The 23808-nt window shown below is 34.9% G+C and overlaps 1 protein-coding gene across 4 annotated transcripts in view; it reads left to right on the top strand.

The window, feature by feature from the left end:
• LOC138697058 (anoctamin-7-like) overlaps window positions 1-23808 on the top strand; it is a 496507-nt gene that overhangs the window by 306135 nt on the left and 166564 nt on the right. For 3 of the 4 annotated variants that reach the window (XM_069822679.1, XM_069822664.1, XM_069822656.1), the window contains one exon: window positions 4085-4219. The exons of the other annotated variant lie outside the window; for it this stretch is intronic. In XM_069822679.1, the coding sequence (XP_069678780.1) occupies window positions 4159-4219 (61 nt within the window). In that variant the 5' untranslated portion in view covers window positions 4085-4158. The remainder of the gene's footprint in view (window positions 1-4084; window positions 4220-23808) is intronic. 4 annotated transcript variants of the gene reach the window in all.

The following is a 23808-nucleotide window of genomic DNA, read 5'->3' as shown; positions in this document are numbered from 1 at the left end:
AACTCGTCGATCGGGAACAGTGTTGCTTCCTGTTGGCTGACGAGAGACAATAGGTGTTGCTGAGACACCTAAAAGCTTCTTAAATAGAATGGACACATTCCGGTAATGGGAAAAGGCAGGCTGTCACATGCAATTATGTGCTGGGAACAACTGTGCAGTGGGGTGGGAGAAAGGTGGCAAGCAGAAGCGAGACTGCTGGAATGGAATTTGGTCATTCAGCTATATTGAAATAGGTCTCCTACCTATTGACACTACAATACAAAGAACGATGTCAGCTGTTTTCACTAAATTAATTGTGTGTCAGCGTGCCTTTAACTGGATAGCTGAGAGGATTGGCTTTCCAAGCTAGATATTGGAGTTCAAACCCTGCAGTGGCGAAGCTAAGGTATAAATACTAGGTAGGCTGAACAAATTTGCTTACCTTATATCTTTTTATAGAGTAGATGATTCTCGGCTTTGCTGTCAACCTTTTCTTTTTTGTGACACAGACCCCACAAGGTGATTATGACCACTCATTTTCATCCTCAAGCAGAATAAAGCTATAACAATACTATAACTTATTTGTCTCAGAGCACCCTGTTAGTCAAGGATATTTCTTTTGCTATGAAAATTGAAATTTCCTATTTTGCCTCCCTCCATCCGCTATTTTAATATGTAAATGTGGTGTCGAGCTCCTATCTTTGTAAGCACATTTTGTTTCACATGCCAACTAGAAAACTGTTTCTCTTTTAATTCTGCAAATAATGACCTCAATATTATCTCAGTATGAACCATTTTACACAAAACTAGTATGTAACACACAATCATGCACTTTTGACTATACGCTCGACAATGCAGCGCATTCACAGAAGACCAACATAGTTCGGCGTATTATATCGCGGTTGAGGCCCGCGTCCTGCTACTGAGCCGTGGCGAAAATGTAATTGTGCGCCGAGCCACTGTGTAACCTGCAACGTGCATAGCACCTATGGAGGGAGGCGGACACCCGAGGGGGAAGTGAAGCAACTGTCTGACTTATTAACGGATTTTCATTTTCCTTATGTCAAGCACTTAAATATAATTTATACAGTATAAGGTTACAAACTAATGTCTAGTACGTGTAACGAAGAAAGAAATGAACAATGAAACATAGGACACATTATCACAACCTGAAATTAACTGCCTTCGGAATGTGTCTGCGACAGAGTTTCAAAATCAGGAATTATGTCACTTACTGCCAGTCGTAGTTGATCACGAAGGTATTTGTCAGTCGTGATCTAAATTTGGTTTTTATTATTTTCATTGTAAAAAATATTTTTTCACAAACGTAAGTTGTAGCGAACATGGCTTCAACAGAGCAAGCGAAAGAACAATGTTTCGGATATTTATTTTTTGGCGAAGATTTGAAAAGTTCAACATTTGCAATTCCTTACATCTAGCTTTCATTTTACATCACACTGTAAATCTGTGCGTTTAAATTGAAGATCTAACCGCATTATTCGTACATCTGCTGAAAAGGGATCAACGTACAGAGATGATGATGATGATGATGATGATGATGATAACACTTATCCTTTTAATCTTTCATGAGTGACATGTACTATAATGCCGTTTTATATTATACAACCGTTTTCCTCGTAATACATGTGAACAAATTATATATTTAATATTGTCATCATATTGGCAGCAAAAAAATGCGTCCTCCCATCCTACTTGAAACTTTCGTTTTTGTAGAGGTACATGGTTTCGAGAGAGACATTGCGACGATACGCCACTCGCAGGTCAGAGACAAATACAAATGGAACGGAGTTTGACTTCAGTGAGTGAGAGGGTAGGGGTTGGGGGAGGTAGGAAGCAAGAGAAATGCACAGCTATCATTGCTAGCCACAATGTGCTCGCGAGTCATATTTTCGGCACGGCTGGACTAAACGCTCGACAATGCAGCGCATTCACAGAAAACCAACATAGTTCGGCGTATTATATCTCGGTTGGGCCCGCGTCCTGCTACTGAGTCGTGGCGAATCGATACTCCCTCCTCCTCGACCTTCCCTCAAGCTTGCGAGTGTCGCTGCCTGTGAGCGAGGCCATCGGGCGTCGCTATGAGGCTTTTGCCACAAGCCTCTTGTAGTGGAATGACTGCCAACAGTGAATTTAATATATTGAAGGGTCGGAGTGAAGCCAGGTGTTATGATGTGTAGTTATTACGAGCTTATACTGTTACTATAACTCGAATTTATTGGTTAGGCTAAGCCTCAAAACCTTCGTAAGAGCTTTGCCATTGATCCGGAAGAGTGGATGAAGGCCGTAGGTTTCTCAGGATCCTGCCGTTCCTTTTGCATTTCTCCTTGTTTATAGTCGTTATTACAAGTGCGCCTAGCGATTGTAATGCGTCTCACTGGCTCTCATGATATGAGTATTCGAACTAGACAAAAGATTTTGGACATTTAGGCTATAGGCGGCAAAATTCTTGGGAGTGGAGATCGCCAACTGTAAACTCAGTATTTAATGAAATCCATACCAAGTTGTAAAGACAGAGGATTTTTACAATTATACATTTTAATTTTCATTCTTTTTGCCTTTCGTTAACTGGTAAGCAGATAAAGAACTGTATATTCGGAATAATTATTCTTTACAAGACGTTTTTAGATAATAACATACGATAAAAAAAAATTGGCAGGAAAAACGTCTTTAATAGGGAAGTACTTGAGAAGATGGATTGAAAATATATAGTTTGTGAAGTTTACAGTATGACGTCACTCGAAGGAAGAGACTCATTTTATTCGTTTATATTCACTAAGTCAGTAGTAACTGCTTTACTTTTTCGTAATATGCAGTATTTTTTTACATTAATATTTAGAAATTAGTTGGCTGTTGTAATAATTTTATCCCCTTCATTATCCTATATTAGCAATATAACCATTATCCACTGAAATCAGAGAAAAGCACTTTCTTTATAAACTTGTTTATTTTCACCGAAGCTCTTGAGTTATTATTATTTTTTTTTCGATATAACGAGTGTCCAGCAATCAGGTTGATCCAGTAGTGTTTTGTCTTCTGCAAAGCGCTGTACCGTTAGAATGTTACAAATTGTTTTAATAACTTACTGTATTTTACCGATGTACTTGCTTCAAACATACATTAGAAATAAACACATGATACCCATCATTACATCAGATCGAAATGCTCACCCTCCTTTCTTAAACATGAATCAATTCTGTCGAAGCCATTGCAGGAAGCTGAATCAAGTTCATTTTGTTATCAGTATACTATTTCGTGAAAATTTTCCTCTTTTAAAACAAGATTGGACCAATGTCTGGTATACTTTTTGTCTATAAGAATCCCACGTGAATCACCAGCGTAGCTTAGTCGATAGCACGTTTGTCTGCTGATTCGGAGTTACCCTTGGTCGTGGGTTCGATTCCCGCTTGAGCTGATTACGTGGTCGGGATTTTCTGAGGTTTTCTTCAACTTTAAGGCGAATGTCGGGTAGTCTATGGCGAATCCTCGGCCTCATCTCGCCAAATACCATTTCGCTATCACCAATTCATCGTCGCTAAATTACTCGATAAATAAGCAAGTAAAACAATACCACGGGTTCGCATTTTTCCCACTCGCGTAAAATTTATTTGTGATGATGTAACGTGTATTCCAGGAAAATTACAACGAAATGTCTTCCTACACGATTTGTAAGAATATTTTTTACATAATTGTCGTAAATAAATATTATTTTTATCCAAATTATATCATATTCTCACCATATTATACTATGAATCACACGCAGAGCAATAGTGTGTCAAACTAGTACCGCATCCACAATTAAACTGCGTACGAAACCGGTTATCAGCTAATATGACTCACGGCGGACAACACTGATGGGTGTGCAAACACAGTTCCACCGTTCAGGCTGTTTTTTCGATCAACCTAACCGGCGGACACCCGATATATAATTTAGTTTTGTAGCTGATGTGTTTATAAACATTTTTTATGTTCAAAATCAGAATGTTGTGTTTGAATTTTATTTAATTTATTGTATTTATATGAGTTATATTTTGTTTATTATTATTATTATTAATATTATTATTATTATTATTATTATTATGTACAGGTCTTGTAACATCATTTCTATCCAGAGCTGGAGATGACCGTCGCCTATAAGATTCCACAACAACACTATTAGAAATGAGTGCCGATGTCAATCCAACAGTCGTCTACAATAAATCTAGGGAATGCAGCCCCACAGGTATTGGTAATAAATATCTATTGGAGAATTTGAAAGTTATTTAATTGAAACCCTATCTAGCTGTAGATTTGTATGATCTCAACAGTAGATATTATCCACTTCCTTTTAATTTATTTCTTATACTAAAATGTAGAAGAGGCACAGTATTTAGAAATGTAGTGAAATATATCAGTAAAGTTACATGTATGTTTTTCTGTTAACATTTGTAAGATATTAACGTAGCATTATTTGAATATTGCTGTTATAAAAATTTCTTCTCATATTGGATCTGGAAGTGCATGATACTGCCCATGAATAGGGCTCGAAAGTTTGTGAAATATCATCTTTTTCTGAGACATCACGGGCAATGCTGGATGCAATATAAACTCGTTTCATTTCAACACGAACCAATATAGCCTATTTTTATTTTGTACAGTAGAGTCTCGTTGATCCGAACTAATTGGGACCAAGACCTATTCCGATTACAAGATTTTCAGATTAACCGAAATATTTCTTGTAATGCAATGCATGCTATTCACGAGCGCTGAGAGACGGTGGTGGGAGTACCCTGTTGCTATTTTTAGAACCACAACCAATAGGTTCATTTCATTACGACAGTAGAAAATTATTGATTTTATGAGCATGACAGATGTGTTTATTATGTAGAGAAAACACTAATCGTTGTAAGTATCCTTGATTGTGCTATTTTCGTATTTTTTTTAAAGTAAAAGGAATTGAGTAAATTTATTTTCCTTATGGTTGCATCATTCTTGACTTCTCACTACTTGCGTTACGTATTGCCCCCAGTTGAATTCAACAGAACAAATACTGTAGTCGCAGTGCCCGCAGTCAGCATATTGTATCTTCACAAGTGAAGATATAAAAATGCCGAAAGTAAAGCAACCGGCGATCTTTCAAACTCGAGAGGCTACGAATGACGATGACTCTTTATTGAAATGCTGAATAAGAGGTATGTCTAGGAGTTTCAATTCCTCGTAATATTTAAATGTGCATTGGCGTGATTCCGAAGACATTGAATATTATTGTTATTATTATTATTAATTGATAATTTTTTACATTTAAATGTCGTATTGGAAATTCAAGGCCATTTTATAGGTAATGTTTCTGTGATTTTTAGGTCATCAACTTCCGAGCCCTGTTAGTGAGTAGTAATAGCAGGTATACAAGTTCAGAAGTTTACAGTGTTCTGAAAGTTTTTGATTTATAATTTCGCTAGTTCAAAAACAATCTCGGGTAGCGAAACCGCTGATGTAGTAGGTAACAAGAGGTGCAAACTTGAAAGTGGATATTAAATCGGGACGAGATAAGAGAAGCTAATCGCTTAGTTGTCAAGTGTTTACTGCTAACAACCAACCAACAAATCGATTACAGTTCTTGAGGAGATGAAAATCTCCAATGTGGATTATACCACATGGCTATAATTACATTCAATGCAGCTATTAAATGCCGTAATTATAATAGGACGAGGAGTTGTTACAAGACCTTAACATGCATTATAGAAGATCATTTAAGGGAAGTTTCACCGAGGAATATTTATTGTTGTAAACTAAGACGTTTATTTCACCATCTTAATCCCGTATGTTATCATCATCATCATCATCATCATCATCATCATCATCATCATCATCATCATCATCATCATCATCACACACATTATTTATTTATTCCTTCTCATGCCAAACAACAGCTATATTGATGAGTTTTTATGAAGTCGGAAACAATATCGTTTGTGCAGCTGGGTACACACATTTGTTTCCTTCCATTCAAAGCACCAGATGGCTGAAGGTTGGAAGAACATTTCTCGTGACTGAATCCGTACTGTGATTTTAAGTATATATATATATATATATATATATATATATATATATATATATATATATATATGTGTGTGTGTGTGTGTGTGTGTGTGTGTGTGTACGTGAATATTTCTGAAAAAATCTTTCTTTGTTTTTATTTTGTATTAAAAATTACTCAAATTCCTGAATCCAGTGACATATAGTTTATTTATTTATTTGTGTATTTATTTATTTACTTGTATATTTATTTACTTATTTATTTAGTTATTTATTTAGTTATTTACTTATTTATTTATTTTTTAATATTTACTTATTTTTTAATATATTTTTTTTCATATTTATTTATTTATTTTTTTTATTTATTTCTTTATTTTTAATATTCATTTATTTATTTATTTTTAATGTATATTTATTTTTAATGTATATTTATTTTTTAATATATATTTATTTTTTAATATATATTTTTAATATATATTTATTTTTAATATATATTTATTTTTTAAATATTTATTTATTTATTTTTGTTCAATATTTATTGATTTATTTTTGTTCAGTATTTATTGATTTATTCTTGTTCAGTATTTATTGATTTATTTTTGTTCAGTATTTATTGATTTATTTTTGTTCAGTATTTATTGATTTATTTTTGTTCAGTATTTATTGATTTATTTTTGTTCAGTATTTATTGATTTATTTTTGTTCAGTATTTATTGATTTATTTTTGTTCAGTATTTATTGATTTATTTTTGTTCAATATTTATTGATTTATTTTTGTTCAATATTTATTGATTTATTTTTGTTCAATATTTATTGATTTATTTTTGTTCAATATTTATTGATTTATTTTTGTTCAATATTTATTGATTTATTTTTGTTCAATATTTATTGATTTATTTTTGTTCAATATTTATTGATTTATTTTTGTTCAATATTTATGTATTTATTTTTTAATATTTATTTAATTGTCTATTTATCTATCTATTTATCTGTTTATCTATCTATTTATCTACCTATTTATTTTTCTATTTATTTATTTATTCATCTATCTATTTAAATGGACATGATTAAGCACAATACAGGTCAGCTAAGAAATTCATTTTTAACTTTAAATTAAATTTCTCAAAAGTTGCAATTTTACCACACACATTATTTCATACCTGCACAGCCATTAGAGACAGAATGCTGTAATTTTGCACACTGATTTCACTTTCATTTATGCAAAAGTAGACTGCAATAGTGCCCATATCTTTGAAAATAAAAAAATAGGTCACAAAACATGATGCAAATTTTAATATACTTTTTATGGACACACAAAAAATTAAATTTATTAAAATTAACAACTCTACATGTCTCACAGTAGTCCACGTTTTAGATATAAGTGTATATTACATGCAATAAAAAATTAAAAATGACAGAGAAACTCTAAAAATGTTATTGTTACCAAATAATATGTGGTAACTGAATAATTTCTTTTCATACTCTGATAAAACTGGCTTTTAAAAATTATTATTAATAACTTTTTTGATGTTTTTATCAGCTATTTAAGTTCTAATTGTAATTTTTGTCCACTTGTGAGTTTATTTTCTAGCACAATTTTAGAAATTTAGAGCCTGCATTTTCTGATATTATTTGTGGTCGTTCACGTACATGATAATCTTAATTTTCACTTGTTTTGTTGTAAAATTATTTTTTCTTTCTTTACATGAAGTTTCATTTTTACTTGCATTTTTGTTACAAGAAATATAATACGTTTTGTTGCCACAAAAATGTATTTGAAAAAATGTCATGTAACAGAATTGGTATCGTCATTAAGTGTTTATGCGATCGTCGTTAAATCGAGATTCGCAGATTAAAATCTGGCCAAAGACGATTGATTTATAAGGTCAATAACAATTCTAAATAGCCTTTCCTTCAAACGAAAGAAAAGTTGGGACGCCTGTTAAAAAATCGTATTCCTGAATAAGAAATCTGGAGGAAATATTACATGGCTTCGTAGTACATTTCAAAATTCAATTTTGCTGTTCTCATATTTCATTACGCTATTATTGGAAAGAAAGAAATTGTCTTTCAAAGTACCGTGCCCTCAGAAATGAACTCCAACTTTACTAGCTATGGAAATTAAACCTCAGAAATGTCTGTCACAATATCGAAATACATTGGAAAAATTACTCGGATCTGAAGCATGTTTTCAACTGGAGATCAATAAAATTCTTTTGTTATGTTTAGTGCTTACAATCCATTTGCCATGAAGAATATGTGAAGCTTATTAATTTTTCGTAGGTATGCATGTGGATTATTATTTGAGAAACAATTTGTAATTACGCCTACACTTCTTGCTTATGACGCTGCCACTCAAGTCGTGCGCTTGAAGTACAATATTGCTAAACAGCCACCATATTCAATCTAAATTTTGCGAATCTGATATTTTAAAAGCTGCGGAGAAAATAACAATAATTCCGGCACGTAAATCTTGGATGGGGGGACGCTTAGATGAATGGGGCAGTGACGTACCCGCTATTGAGTAAAAAATAAATAAAATAAACATTGAACTAGCACTCATAACGGAAAGTTAAGAGCTCTCGAATCGGTTGTAAAAACATAATACTCAATTCAATTGCAAAACGGAACATTAAAAAAAAAACAGGATGAAATTCAGAAGTTTGTAACATATATTGCCGTGCAACTCTTTCAGAGAATTGTTATTGTTCATAATCAAATTTTATGCAGGATTACAATTTCATATTCGTATTTACACACTCATATAACATGCACTGAGAATTTAACGTGAGGGATTAATTGATGTACTGCCAACTATCAAAATTTTAACAAAACTACAGCAACATCTAGGCCTACTTCGTGGATGGCAGCACTGACGTCACACAAACACAAAAGAAATCATATCTTTCAGGGATATAGCAATGATTAGTGATTAATAATATTAAGTAAAGTGAGATAGAGATAAGTAAATTAGTAAAAAGGTTCAAGAAAGAAGTAGTGGAAGTGACAATTATTTTGAATAGGTAAAATTAAGTAATTAGTTTTGGAATGAAGGTGAGATTAGAAGAAATTAGTTGGGAGTGAATGTAAGAGGTTTTAGAAAATAGAGAAGAGAAAAACGAAACTGTTATAGTGCAAAGTAAAGACTAGTGATAAGAATTATAGTTAAAGATAGTATGAGACTAGTTGAAAATAGAAGAAAAATTAAAGTAATGAATATGCAGTATAGTAAAATAAATAGATTAATGTTACTAGATGGTAATGAAAAATAGAATTGGAAAATAAATATTAGGGCTTCTTAGAAGAGAAATAGGAGATAAGTTCATGATTAATATAAAGCAGTGACTAGACATAAAAACTATATTTCAAGGGTAGAAAGGGAGACAATAATGCGGCGTTTGGTAATAAAAGAAAAGAAAAAAAATTGTAGGTATGCAATTTAGGTAATTATAACAGAGCGTTCGGTAAGAAAGTGTGTACGTAACAAATGTAAGTAATTCTGGCACCGTATGCAAAATTGTGAGGTACACATTACACGAATTGCTGATATGAAATATACATATACGGAGTGTTTCAGAAATAAGTACCGAAATTTTTAGGAATGGTAGGTTGGATCTGGTTATTCCTTTAAGGATGGGAACGTGGTGTCTGATGAATCGGTTTTATTGTACTTAATCCCGAAGTTGGAACAGCGTACCCTAGGGGATAGGCAGCCGGAGGTGCTTTGGAATGAAAGAAAGAACAGTACGTACAGAGTAAGCTACTTTTTAACATCCCACAATGGTATGGGGTTCGAAGCACAAGATGTCTACTTTGGTTAAGAAGAGAAGACACGAGAGGTGAAGATCAGTTTTATTCAGTTTACATTTACATTTCCTTGAATGTAACTCACAGAAGGTGTCCAAAGTTTCCGTCGTTGCCCTGACGACACAATTCCATTCGTCGGACTAAGAACCGTAAGACATCATGTGCGTTATCGCGAACTTCGCTTGAAATAGCGGCAATTAGTGTCACTAGGTCTTTCTCAGTGTCTTCTGAGTTCTGATATACAAAAGCCTTTATGTGTGCTCACAAATAAAAAACAAGCGTGAGATCAGGTGACCTTGCTGGCTAATGAGCCGGCCCACCACGACGTGTCTCCGTCGAGATGAGAAACACAACATTAACTGGAGAGCAGTCGCCAGATACACTACATAGCACTACGTAGTCCAAACGTGGCGTAGAAGTGTAAACAAATCAAAGGTGTCCTTTTCAATGCCGGCTACCTAATTCCAGGCGGATAGATAGCATGTTGACATTGGATAGCGATAGAATGGGTCATCGCGGACCCATGTTCCTATGCAAAAAAAAAGAACGTAATCACTTAGACACAACCTGTCATCCCTAAAAATTCAGTACTTATTTCTGAAACATCCTGTATACATACTTTTCGAAACGAAGACAATAATGAAAGGAGAAATGTGGGGAGTTTTGTTGTAATGACGAGGGAAAACGGGAAAGTCCCGAGAAAACTCTTCACAACCCTCTCTTGGTCAACCACAAATACAACACCGCTCGACATCGCTGGGACTTGAAGTCTGTTCCGCCATCATAGTAAGTCATCATGACGTAGTTAGTCTAAGATAAAGTTTATAACGTAATCGGGCAGGTCCTAATTGAAAACAAGTCATCGTAATGAATCCCCCGTTTGTGCCGCAAGGGCTGCATGGTCTACGTACTATATTAAATTCATGTTCTTGAGTCAATTTTAAGTTCTAGAAATCCTTTTAAATGATATGTAATTTCATTTATAGACCTAATTAATTTTAAAAGAATTGGGCCGACTCTGTATTTACTGAAATTTTTCCTTTGAGTCTTTCATTTACTTTTAATATGCAACAATAATAGATTGTTGGTGTAAATATCCTGAATTAGATCAATAATAAGCCCATTAGGTATAGTCCATTTCTTATCTCGTGTAACCAAATATTAGTATTAGTATTTATTTATTTAACCTGGTAGAGATAAGGCCGTCAGGCCTTCTCTGCCCCTCTACCAGGGGATTACAACTATAATATGAAGAATAAAATTACAATTAATATTAAATTTACAATTACAATTACAATAAAAATTAAAGTACGACAAGATTACCTGATTAATGAAAGCTAGACATTTTATCATAGAAGTTAAAAATAACGAATATTTTTCTATTTACTGAATTACAAATTAAACCTAGAATAACAAAATTCTATAGTGATGAAATTACCGGATATTGAAATATTTTGTGATAGATTAAGAGAACTATTTACAAGAAACCATGTCTGAACGAGTCTCAATTACTGACCAAGTGCCTGGTAAGTTTGCGTTTGAATTCAATTTTATTTCGACAGTCCCTGATGCTAGCAGGTAACGAATTCCAGAGTCTTGGCACGGCTATTGTGAAAGAGGATGAGTATGAGGAGGTGCGATGGGATGGTATTGTTGGTATTGTTTCATGGCGAGAGCGTGTGTTCAGATTGTGGTGGGAAGAAAGGTAAGTGAAGCGAGACGACAGGTACGAAGGAATAGAAGAGTTCAAGATTTCGAAGAGAAGGAGAAGTGAATGTAAATTTATTTTCTTATCTAGTTTAAGCCAACCTATTGTTTCCAGGGATTGAGTAATATGATCATATTTACGAACATTGCTTACAAAACGTACACACAAATTATGAGCACGTTGAAGTTTCGTTTTGTTGTCGCTGGAAAGGTCAGTTAGTAAAATGTCAGCATAGTCAAAATAGGGAAATACACGCGTCTGCACAAGGGACTTTTTTTTTACATATGTGCGCCATAGCTTATAGTAAGAACCTTGTGATAGGAGTAAGTGAGCTAGCTAGCTGCAAGTGGAAATATAGCGAGGGAGGGAAGCTTTTGCCAGTTCACATTTTCCTTCGCCTTATGCGCAGGTAAGTTTCATGGAATACCGAATGGCCTATATACATTTTTTTCTCTTGTAGGCTTACACTGCAACCTGAGGCTTATTGTGCTTACCAGTACCACTCCTATGCTCTGAAAGATTGGGTAGCCGAACTGCTGCACTCTTGTACAAATAGGCCTACAGCATGCTGCACCGTGAACTTAACCCGGGCTACGGTATGGATAATGATGATATGCGAATTAATGATGGCGAAATGAGTCTGAGGTCCATCGCCGAAAGTTACTCTCTTCAATCGGCTGAGGGAAAACCTCGGAAAATATCCCAACCAGGTGACTTGTCCCAAGCAGGATTTGAATCCGGGACCGTTCTTTTCACGGTCAGACATACTAACCGTTACTCCATAGCGGTGGACATACTTTTTATTCGCTGTTCTCGATCCGAATTTCAGTTGGAACTTCTTTAAAGTTTTCCCAGTATCAATAAAGCTGAAATTTGAAGGCAAATTAAATTTTAATTATTTTAGCGTAATTGTCTTATAAATTGAGCATAACCCTCTGAAAGCTTGTGGTTCATTATGAAAGAGATTATATCGGACTGTTTTGTGTAATTAGTTTAGTTATTATTTTTTATCCAGAGGCGGGTAATTGACTTCGACTCATTAGTTTAGTTATACGTGTTTTATAGAACTGTTAGAGTTAATTGTATCGTAATTTTCTGGTAGATATTGCCTTCCCACTTGAAACAAATTAAATTTAAAAGTCCATCGTGTAATAACCAGAGATTCAATTTAATTTTACGAAACGAAAAGTTTCTTGTGTTGGTTATGATTGTTAGACAATTGTCTTGTGACATCACTGTTATACATTTTAACGATAGTCTGTTTGTCAGTCTGTACTATACCTCGTGAATTAATACATTATCGTACTTAAACAATAATTATGCTTGGAAGTGAAATTTTGTAGTGGATCACATTTGCTTTGCATGTTCACACGTGCAAAAAGTTTTGTTTCTGGGCGTGTTACTATAGATAGAGATGAGCACTGAGCCGTCCTAGGCCCAGTGTAAGTTGCGTTATCATATCATGCAGCCTAGTACTACAGCCTAGTATATACAGTCACGAAGCTTGAGTTGTGAGGGTGCTAGGAACAAAAGACTGTGCCGGTATTATTTCGCATTGTCTATAATGAGGCGATATTAGCGATCCTAGTGGTTAGCAACTATCCACGGATGCATATTTACTACATATTGAGCTTCGTGACTGTATAACTTATACTAGATTGTGCTAGTACCGTCCGTTGCTCTTACTTCGCGGGCTAAGTAAAGCACACTGCATATCTAAAAGGAGTAGGTTATCGATATAGAGCTGTAAATTCAGTAGTACGGACAGTAACACGTAAACAGTTTCCTTCACAGTAACTTAAAGTGAACGAAACGTATTTGCATTAAATATGCTAACTTATTATTAGAACAAAATACTGTATTTACAAATAAAAAAAGTGTCTACATAAAACTTCAGTTTCAAGTTGTCTTAATTATAATTAATGTTGTTAATTTTGTGTATTTCCTTTTCAAGCATGTAAAATATGCAGTTGTAAGTTAAAAAGCAACATCATTATTGCCTTGAATTTAGGGTATTGGTAGATCCGCTCTGGTCTCATTTGAGTAATAGCCGTTTTAGAGTTTTTCCTTACCTTCTTATTCATCCATGTTGATAAGATTTTATTATTCTTGGGGGACGTTTTTCTGCATGTTTCTGTGTGTTTTCTAGGGAACTCTCTGTGTTAAGGACAGAATTTTCATTCAAAACATTTCCAATTCGTGTTCAATAAACTGTTTAATATGGGGTATTCGGAAAGTCACTGTGCACTTCCGCTGTGAACTGAAAATATTTGTTAAAAGTAATGTCCACGAGCATCAATACAGGCGTGGACTAGTTTTATTTTATTTTCAAACCCTTTGACCAATTCTAGTTGTGAACTGCACCCTATTGCGATTACTGCAACTTACATTTTGTCAAGTCTGCGTGGTAGGTATACACTTCATATTTTGGTGATAGTGTAAGATCTGGGGAGTGTGGAGGCCACAGACTTCAAGGGCCGTATTCATAGACATTCTTAGCGCGGGCTTCCGGTGGATGATCAGCTATGGAATAGCACCCTTAGAGATGATTTTTCAAAAAATTTCAGTCGAAAACTATAGAGATCTGTCAGCTGTGTGTGCAGTGGCGCTGTCTTGTTGGAACTGTACGTACTTGATTTCATTTTATTCAAGTTAGCGAGTGAAATTGTACAGAACTGGTATTTCTGGGAATTTGTAAGAAAAATTAGTAAAACATTTATAAAAAGAAGTAGTTCCGAAATGGAAATTGAACAAGAAAAACGCGTTCTTCTTGGGAAAGAACCATGACCTTCGATAGGACGCAGCAACTGCGACAATTACTCTTGAAACATATGCTAAAAAAAAGTTTCTCTGGCTGGGTCTAGTGCACAGTGACTTTTCGAATGCTCTGTATGATAAATTATTAAAGACAAAAGCTTTATAAACATGAGAAGCTGAAGGAAATTTTTAATGAAATTCTCACCTGTTTTGTTACGAAATTAATCACAAAATAATATAAACGAAAATTAGTACGTAGCACCAGCTGCCTCAGTCTGCTTGTGTAGGACGCAAAACATATTTAGAATGTAAATGGTTTTAAAATGCGCGAGGGCAGTGGCGAGGGACGAAAGGGAAGCGAAGGATCTCGGTGGATCATCTGAATCTGTAATCCGCTGGGAGTTGCCAGAACGTTTAATGGCTTCTCCGGATACGTTCGTAAATGCGCTCGAGTTGTTTTGAAGCAATGCTGTTAAATCCACACGGAGAGTGGAGAGCAGCTACATTATATGATCGTTTTAAATACGTACTCTGCTGTAATAATAGTGGCTCCAACGTTTTGGGTGTAATCTGCCTACTCCGATCGTAAATTAAATGAACGTCGAGCATAAAATGAAACAGAACTGCAGCTCAAACGAAATGATTGCCGTTATATGAGGAATGTTGTACATTTGTAACAACGTTTCACATCTTAAATTGTTTAAGTTGGAATTAAATGTTTTATGCTGGTTTATAATGTAGGCAGATAATTGTTCTTCCCTCAAAAACGTAAAAAAAAAAAAAACAGTGGAACTTCAATATCTACTGCACGAATGCAGTAGAGTGCTTTAATAAACTGCTGACATGCCCTAATACTATCATTACTAGTACTGTACAGTACAACTAATTACGAATTGAATTAAATAAGTAAAAGCCAGTACTTATTTTTGATCATATTCATCATAATAAACATACTGTAATGTTTGCATACACATATTTTTTTACTTTAAATAAATCGTGAATTGCAGAAACCCACCCAAGTCACATTTTTTATATAAAATTCAGGTTTTTATGTGGTTGCAATATTCTTACATAGATCTTTGAAATAGTACAGAAATCCCACGCGTCCAGTGCTCAGTATAGGGTAGAGTAGCATAAATCGCACCGCTTCCTAAATCGCACCACTGCTAGTTTAAAACAAATTACTGTAGTAGTGTAGCATCTAGTGGTATTGTTACAATCTACCATGTGAACTTCCACCATGTCACTTGATTTCTGCCACTTCTTTGTGTCAGCAGCGTGGTGATAGTGTATCTAACATAATCGCTCAGGTGGATGTATATTTAGCTAACATTTTGTAACTAAATAACGGATTTGTATGCAAAGGAATCCATAATCTTAAGATGTTATTCGTTTAAAGAGATATTAAAGAACATTTAACTTAGTAGGATTTTCGAACATGTGGTGATTATAGGCTAGAATGAAGGAAATAATAACTTATGGCGTAGTTTCTCAATTCGCACCACTTTGTAAGTGCCTAATTCGCACCGGTGCGATATGAGCAACTGTAGCAATTCTAATCTTGCTAAAGAAGGTCCCAGAAATTTTAACTGAACTAGGAATGCATCAGGTAGGTGCAATATCAAGTGGTGAGAAGGGCGTTAATACAGCAAGTGTGTGTTGTACAAGCGCACCAGGTATTTTGTGCCACCTGTGATAATTTTTAAACGTCAAACAGTGCATCCTTCATTATCAGCTGGTGCTCCTCCAGGATCGTTATTTATTTGCTCTGAGTTAGTTTACATCAACGGTGAACTATTTGTCGAATAGCTCAAACATTTTATTTGCCACTCAAACCTGCCATAGAAAAAAGTGCTGCTTCTGTATGTCCACCTATACGACCCATTCCAAAAATTTAGAAGCTAGATTATCTCGGGAAAATAGTATGTTCCTGTTTCAGCTTCCTCGTCATAATACTCATAGGCCCAGCCTTTAAATGTTTCTATCTTCAAATCATTTCAGACAGTATATCATGAAGCAGTTCTTAGGTGGCTTCGAGATAATTATGGAGAAAAGGTGACGCAGTTTACATTCTGAATGCCTCGTGAAGCACATGGCAAATGTGTAACAATAAAAAACGCATTCAGAAAGTTTAAATGTTACGTAATTTACGCTCTATTTTTTCAATTTCATTTGAAGATGCGTTACTCTCTTTCATTAATTTCAATAAACTTGTAATTTGCATTTATTACATTATTCATTCAAAAACTCTTCAATATGTTCAATATTAAAAGCTTTCCTTCATCCTGTTCCCTGCAGTTAGAGGTGCGATTTAAGAAACCGCAGGTGCTATTTAGGAAAATAGTTGCCTAAATGGCACCACTGACATGTGTTTCGAAAATGGCATTTTAATTTAAAAATATTAAATCAAATTCAAGGATTCTTTTTTACATGAAAGGTAAATGTTCTGGGAATGTATCTCTGTAAAGTAATGCAGAAAATAAAAACTGTATTGTTCAATAAAAATTATAAATGCTAAAGTGGTGCGATATAGGCAGCCTTACCCTATATTTCACAGCGGCAATAAGTTACAGTGAATTGCAGGAAATTGCATGAACAGCACAAATCCAGGTCATTTGGAATTTTTTTTAGAAACTAAAGCAAAAAATCAGTCTCCTTTTCTTTGTTTTCCTTAGAATTAAAGGAATTGTGAAGAATTAAATATACTATTCACATAATTGTGCATTTTTGCATGTGTGATTTTTTTTCAATGTCTTGACTTAAATATAAATGTGAAGTTCTTTATAATATAAATAAAATTGTCCTTCTCCGTCTTCTTCACCTAAAAATTATCTTAAAGATATAGCCTATAATAATTGTTACTAGTCGTAAATTGCAGAAACCCCATATGTCCATGCAATTCAGACTTATTTTACATAAGATACTAAAGAAAAAAATTAAAGTTCATTTATGCAAAAATCTTCAAATCATTTCAGACAGTATACTTCATTTATGCTTCAATAAAAAAAAAAATATCAAATATCAAAATATCAAATGTTTCTGAAGATAATCACTTTTTTGTGCCTCCTGAAAAATTTACTCAAATTGACATTCACGATTCAAATAGTCCACACCTGTGGAGGTAACGGTCAGCGCGTCTGGCCGCGAAACCAGGGTGCCCGGGTTCGAATCCCGGTCGGAGCAAGTTAACTGGTTGAGGTTTTTTCCAAGGTTTTCCTTCAACCCTATACGAGCACATCCTGGGTAACTTTCGGTGCTAGACCCTGGACTCATTTCACCGACATATAACCTTCATTTCATTCAGACGCTAAATAACCTGAGATGTTGATACAGCGTCCTAAAATAATGCAATAAAATAAACGATTCAAATGTACTCGACAAATCCAAAATGTTATGAATTCTTATTACCATTCGTCGTCCTCCGTCTTCTTCCACCTCCATCTCCTTTCGTTTCCTTTCTCGGTCTTCGTCTCGCATATTTATAGTGCAGTATTAATGCTTTTCGGATACTTATTTACGGAAGTGGCTTCAGTATTGGAAATTGTATGAGTCATATAATATATTCAGTCTGTTTCATTAATCTATGCTCTTACTTTATTCATAGACAAATTAGATGTACATTTCAGTAGCCGCTTTTCAAACTTGAGGAAATATGTCGCAGCCGTTTTCTAAGAACGGAAAATAATGTAGAAATTCCACGATTTTATCATTCAATCGCCCCGATTATCGATCTTATGTTTGTTTCATTTCGACAGCTTTATGTGAAGAAGAAGAGTGATTATATCGCTATAAAATTTACATTTTTAGTATTCTTTTCACAAACATAATCTGTCATAAATACTTGTGAACCACTGCAAGCTACAAGCCAACCCCTTCTCATGACTCTGCCGCATCTTGGAAGTAACGGAGACAGTTTTCTCCGCGAAGCAATTCCTACGGGGTACAAAGCATACGGTATACTATGTCGATTTAAATCAGAGATGAACATTCGTGTGCATTTTCACCAATGCTTTTATTCGTGTACGTTGCTCTGAAGATTGCCTAACCTTTAAGAGCTCTTGACTTTGTCTCGCTAACATCGATTGCACCAACTATTAAAAAGCGAATTAAAATACGTAATCAACCAATGTTGTATACAAATAGAATGTTTGTGAGTCAGTTACAGCATGGCTAGCAAGAATGATATTAAACTACGCTCAGGGTGTCAAATTAAATCCTCTGTGGGAAAGTTATTATTTATTTTCGGAGGTGGAAAATAGCTCAGTGTTGAGTTTGTGGAAAATTTATTAGGCCTACCAATGTTTGAAAATGTCATTTGAAGTACTATTATGAAATATACGATACCAGTTAGTAAGGAGATGTCGTATGAGTGGTTTGTGAAGGCCCTGTGAAGTCACTTAGTAATCATAAACCTAATACAGAAGTAAGTTTGTTTAGTTCTTTAATATACCATGAATATGTTGTACATTATTAGAGAATTTTATTCTAGAAATAAGATTTCTTCTTCTTCTTCTTCTTCTTCTTCTTCTCCTACTACTACTATAGTCCCTTCTGCTGCTAAGCATCGAGTTCGCCCCTCTCCGTTATTTCATCCATTTTTCCCGGTCTCTTCACATTCTCTAAATAAGATTTGTTGTTATTTTAATTTTGCTTTTCAAAGAAGCATTTATTTTGTATTATTTTTTAAGTGTGCTAGTATTATTAGGTCTAATTGAGAAATTTAAATAGGAGAGGAACAAAGTGGTTTCCGAAGTGGTCGATCTACTACAGATAACGTATTTATACTACAACAAGTAATAGAAAAAGGAAAGAGTTTAATTTACAGACACATATAGCTTTCGTTGATTTCGAAAAAGCATTCGACCGAGTAAAACGAAACAAATTATGGAGTATAATGAAAGAGAAAACTACCCACAACGCATAATAAATGTAATAAGAAATATGTACAGTAACTCTAAAATAATAATAAACACTGGTAAAACAAAAACAGAAGAAATTTTAATAAACAAAGGTGTGAGACAAGGGTGCAGCATTTCACCTACTCTTTTTAACGTTTATATTGACGACATTATTCAAAAATGGAAAACACATTTTAAACCAGGAATGCAGTTAAATAGAGAAACTAATTTAAATAATATACTATAATATGCGGATGATCTAGTAATAATACAAAAGACCGAAGATAACTTACAATATGCCTTATTCCTACTAAATAATATAAGCCAAGAGTACAATTTGAAAATCTCAATACAGAAATCTAAAGTAATGACATTTTGGGGAAAAGCGATGATAGGCCAAAAATTGTATTAAATAATAAAATAATAGAACAGGTATCCAACTTTAATTATCTTGGTAATGAGGTGAATATAAAAGAAATAAGAAAGGCTGTCGATACAAAATTAAATAAATTTCAAATGATTTGCGGTACAATCAACAGAACTTTGAAAAATAAAACGAGAAAGGAAACAAGAATGAAGTTTTATAAAATAATGGCCTTACCAGTTCTACTACACGGTAGTGAGACTTGGATCACCACAAAAATATATCAAACAAGAATACAGAGCACAGAAATGAGATTCTTAAGAAGAACAAAAGGTTGCACCAAGCTAGATCAAATAAAAAATGAAGATATAAGATCTGAATTAGATATATTTTCAATAAACGATAAAATAAACGAATATCGCAATAACTGCTACAACATGTGAAAGAATGGACGCGACCAGAATACCGAAAGTAGCGTATGAATATAGACCACAAGGAACGAGAGATGTCGGAAGACCCCAAAAGAGATGGAAGGACTTGCTATGAGACCGGAACAGACTGTGGTCTATTTTTTTTACTAGGTTATTTTACGACGCTTTATCAACAGCTTAGGTTATTTAGCGTCTGAATGAGATGAAGGTGATAATGCCGGTGAAATGAGTCCGGGGTCCAGCACCGAAAGTTACCCAGCATTTGCTCATATTGGGTTGAGGGAAAACCCCGGAAAAAACCTCAACCAGGTAAGTTGCCCCAACCGGGAATCGAACCCGGGCCACCTGGTTTCGCGGCCAGAAGTGCTAGCCATTACTCCACAGGCGTGGACTCTGTGGTCTAAACCATGAAGTGGAGAAGAAGAAGAAGAAGAAGAAGAAGAAGAAGAAGAAGAAGAAGAAGAAGAAGAAGAAGTTGAGATATTTCGAATTATACTGTAAATAATTTAATTGCGTGCACAAATTAATTCATGCATAACTTTCTGTCCAAAGCCAGACCTTTCACTGCTAGCCATCATTCTCCAATCTTCCTATTTTCTGCCTTTCTGTTACTCTCCTCATATGAACCATGTATCTTAATATTGTCTATAATCTTCTTCGATCCTGAACTTTTCTCCCGTTCACCATTCCTTTCAGTGCATCCTTCGGAAGGCAGTTTCTCCTTAGCCAGTGATCCGGCCAATTTATTTTTCTCTTCTTGATTAGTGCGTACACTAATATAGCTAATTGTATTTCATATACGTGATTCATTTCACTTTACACCATCGAAACCACTCGCTAATGTATTATTCTTACCCCATACTCACGTGTTACTGCATCGCTTCGACTGAGAACCAAATTTACACGCCCTTTCAGTCTTGCATAGTGCATGCACGCGGTGCAGAAATCTACTCATTACTGATTTAAACGGTTCACATCTCTATATGAAATATAATATAATTTACAGACATATATGCTGATTGTTGACTATTTTTAACAAGATATATCGTAAGAAACTTCAAAAAATTGTTAGAAAAAGTTTACCAAATGTTATCAGAGAAAGATGGATCATTGTCATGAGTGGAGTCGCACTGCCATGAGTGAACTTCGGGTACCCACTACCACGATTGGACAGTGATGATTACTGATATTAGTATACAATTGGACAATGAGGATTTGGCTTGGGTTGGCTTGCTTTGAATCATTGTGCACCGTATACAAAATGAACAGTAATTAATGCCATTAATTTCAGGGAGTTATTCTTCGAAATATTTCAAACAAAAAAGTTTAATACGACTTGTTCTTTTTTGCTTCCTTTCCGAAATAAAAATTGTTTTATGTGAAACATTTCAATCGGTCAACGGGTAGCGTGGTCGGTATAGCTCTGGCCTTCTGTGCTCGAGATTGCGGGTTCGATCCCGGCCCAAGTCGATGAGATTTAAATGTGCTTAAGTGCGACAGGCTCATGTCAGTAGATTTACTGGCATTTAAAAGAACTCCTGCGGGACAAAATTCCGGCACACCGGCGACGCTGATATAACCTGGCCAGTTGCGAGCGCCGTTAAATAAACCATACTTTAAATTAAGAAAAAACATTTCATAACTTGTTTTGGAAAAGCCATTGATTTAATTCTTAATATGCTCAGTCAATTTAAGAGCGCAGTGTACTATGATGATAAATGACTGAAAGATTTTTTTTTCCTTTAAATGCTCAAAAATATGATATGAACAACTGTAAATTTTCGTTCTGAAAAGGAATTTTAAAACGTTACACTTGTTTGTATAAAATTTCTGCACATTTCAAGGACAAAACTAAAATTCTTTAAATCATTTATTATCATAGTACATTGCTCTCTAAAATTGACAGAGCACATTGAGAATTAAATCAATGGCTTTCCTAAAGCACGCTGTGAAATGTTTCATATAAAACAATTTTTATCCTGAAAAGGAAAGAATAATCCCCTGAAATTAATTACGTTATTTACGAATCACCCTGTATATGCGACAATTGTCCAAGTGCGACAGGTGGCCCGAGTGTCATTCGTGAATCCGATAATGACAGACGGCCATCCTGCCTCAGCCCCTAAAGCCTTGGTTTTTCTGAATCGAAGCATGCAACGTGCGGGATGCGAGGCCTGCCCCGCACAAATCCGGACTAAACGAGACATAGTGACTGGTTTCTATGACTGCGGGGTGCGAGGTCTTCGTAACTCGCAGCCATAGAAACCACTCACTATCTCTCGTGTAATCCAGATTTGGGCGAGGCGGGCCTCGCATCCCGCACGTTGCATGCGTCAATTCAGAAAAACCAAGGCTTTATAGAGCCAGGTTCCATCCGCAGTCGAGTAGCGCAATAAGCCTGAGGGGCCCGGAGCCCCAAGCCCTTTCTACATAAGCATCGCTAACCCAACCTTCCCCCAAGACTTCAACCCAAACTATTTTTACCATTTCAGATGATTGATGGAATGAGGAAAAGGTGGAGAATGTTGGTTTAGTGGTAGAGGGAAAAAGAGAGTACACCAAGAAAAACCCTCTGCAACGTCTCCTTTTCCCACCACAAGTTCCATTGTAACCTCGGCCAAGGATCGAATCCAGGCCGCCTAGATAGAAGACTAACGCGCTAGATTTTAGCCACAGACGCTGCTCCGTGTAATGCAAAGAGGGGATAATATCTCTAGAGCAGTGGTTCTCAAAATTTCTGAATGCGCGACCTACTTTTGGGCTAGAATTTTGTAAGTCCTTTCGAAAAGTACAAATCCTTGTAAAATCTAAGAGGATAATTATACTCAAAAGTAGTGGATACCACCAGACTTCTAATGCACTGGTACCTGCAAGACTATATATTGGAATTTTTAAATATATTTTCCAATTTCCTTTTGTTTCTTAGACTTTCGAACACTCAAACACTTTCAATAATAGTTTGTAAGGTCAAGATATTAACATAACCGGCAGAGATAAAATCGACGGATTTATAAGGAAACTTGACTTCTGATCAACATCACTTGACAAAAAAGAATCTGGTTTATTAAAAAACCCATGGAAAATTTAGCTACGTACCGCATACTACGACAAATATTGCTTGTTTTTGCGGACATCAAATTAACTTTGCATAGTTGTGTTCAACTAGCTGAAATTTCGAAGAATATTAAGGAAAGTTCCATTGAAATTTGTATCTAGTGATGGAATGTTCAAACTATACTTTTTTTCATGGAGCGTAGACCAGTTTTGGATCAAAAGAATGCAGGAACACCTCGAGCTTGCAAAAGAAACTCTTAAATTTTTATAGTATTTGCAACTTCATATTTATGAAAAATAAGTTTTCCGTCTACAACTACCATTAAAACAAAAGTGAGAACTCTCCTTGAAATTCAAATATCATTGTGTGTGTATCGAATACAGAGTTCAGGTATTAAAATCTACTTTATGAAAAAACAGGCACATTTACCTCATTTATAACTTCTGGAACTTTTTTTATTTCATGTTCTACGTTGTTTTTGTTTATATGCACGTTTCTAAGTGCAAAATAATGTCGCGATCCCCACTTTGGAAACCACGCTCTAGAGAACAATAAGTATATATTGTAATAAGTGTAATAAGAAAAAGAAAAACCAGGAACAATTAGTTACAAAAATGAAAATGACACGTAAACAATATACCTCAGAGTTACCTTATCAGCCAAAAGTGTGACATTTTGCTCGGGATTGAACTCCTGCTTTCGGGGATAGAGTTGTGAGCTGACTGGAACAGCTGTGTATTTCGCGTAGTTTGAAACATTGTGGTAATAGAATATCG

The sequence above is a fragment of the Periplaneta americana genome, chromosome 1 (assembly GCF_040183065.1).
Source record: "Periplaneta americana isolate PAMFEO1 chromosome 1, P.americana_PAMFEO1_priV1, whole genome shotgun sequence".
NCBI classification, from domain to species: Eukaryota; Metazoa; Arthropoda; class Insecta; order Blattodea; family Blattidae; genus Periplaneta; species Periplaneta americana.
This window is presented reverse-complemented; position numbering and strand designations above follow the sequence as displayed.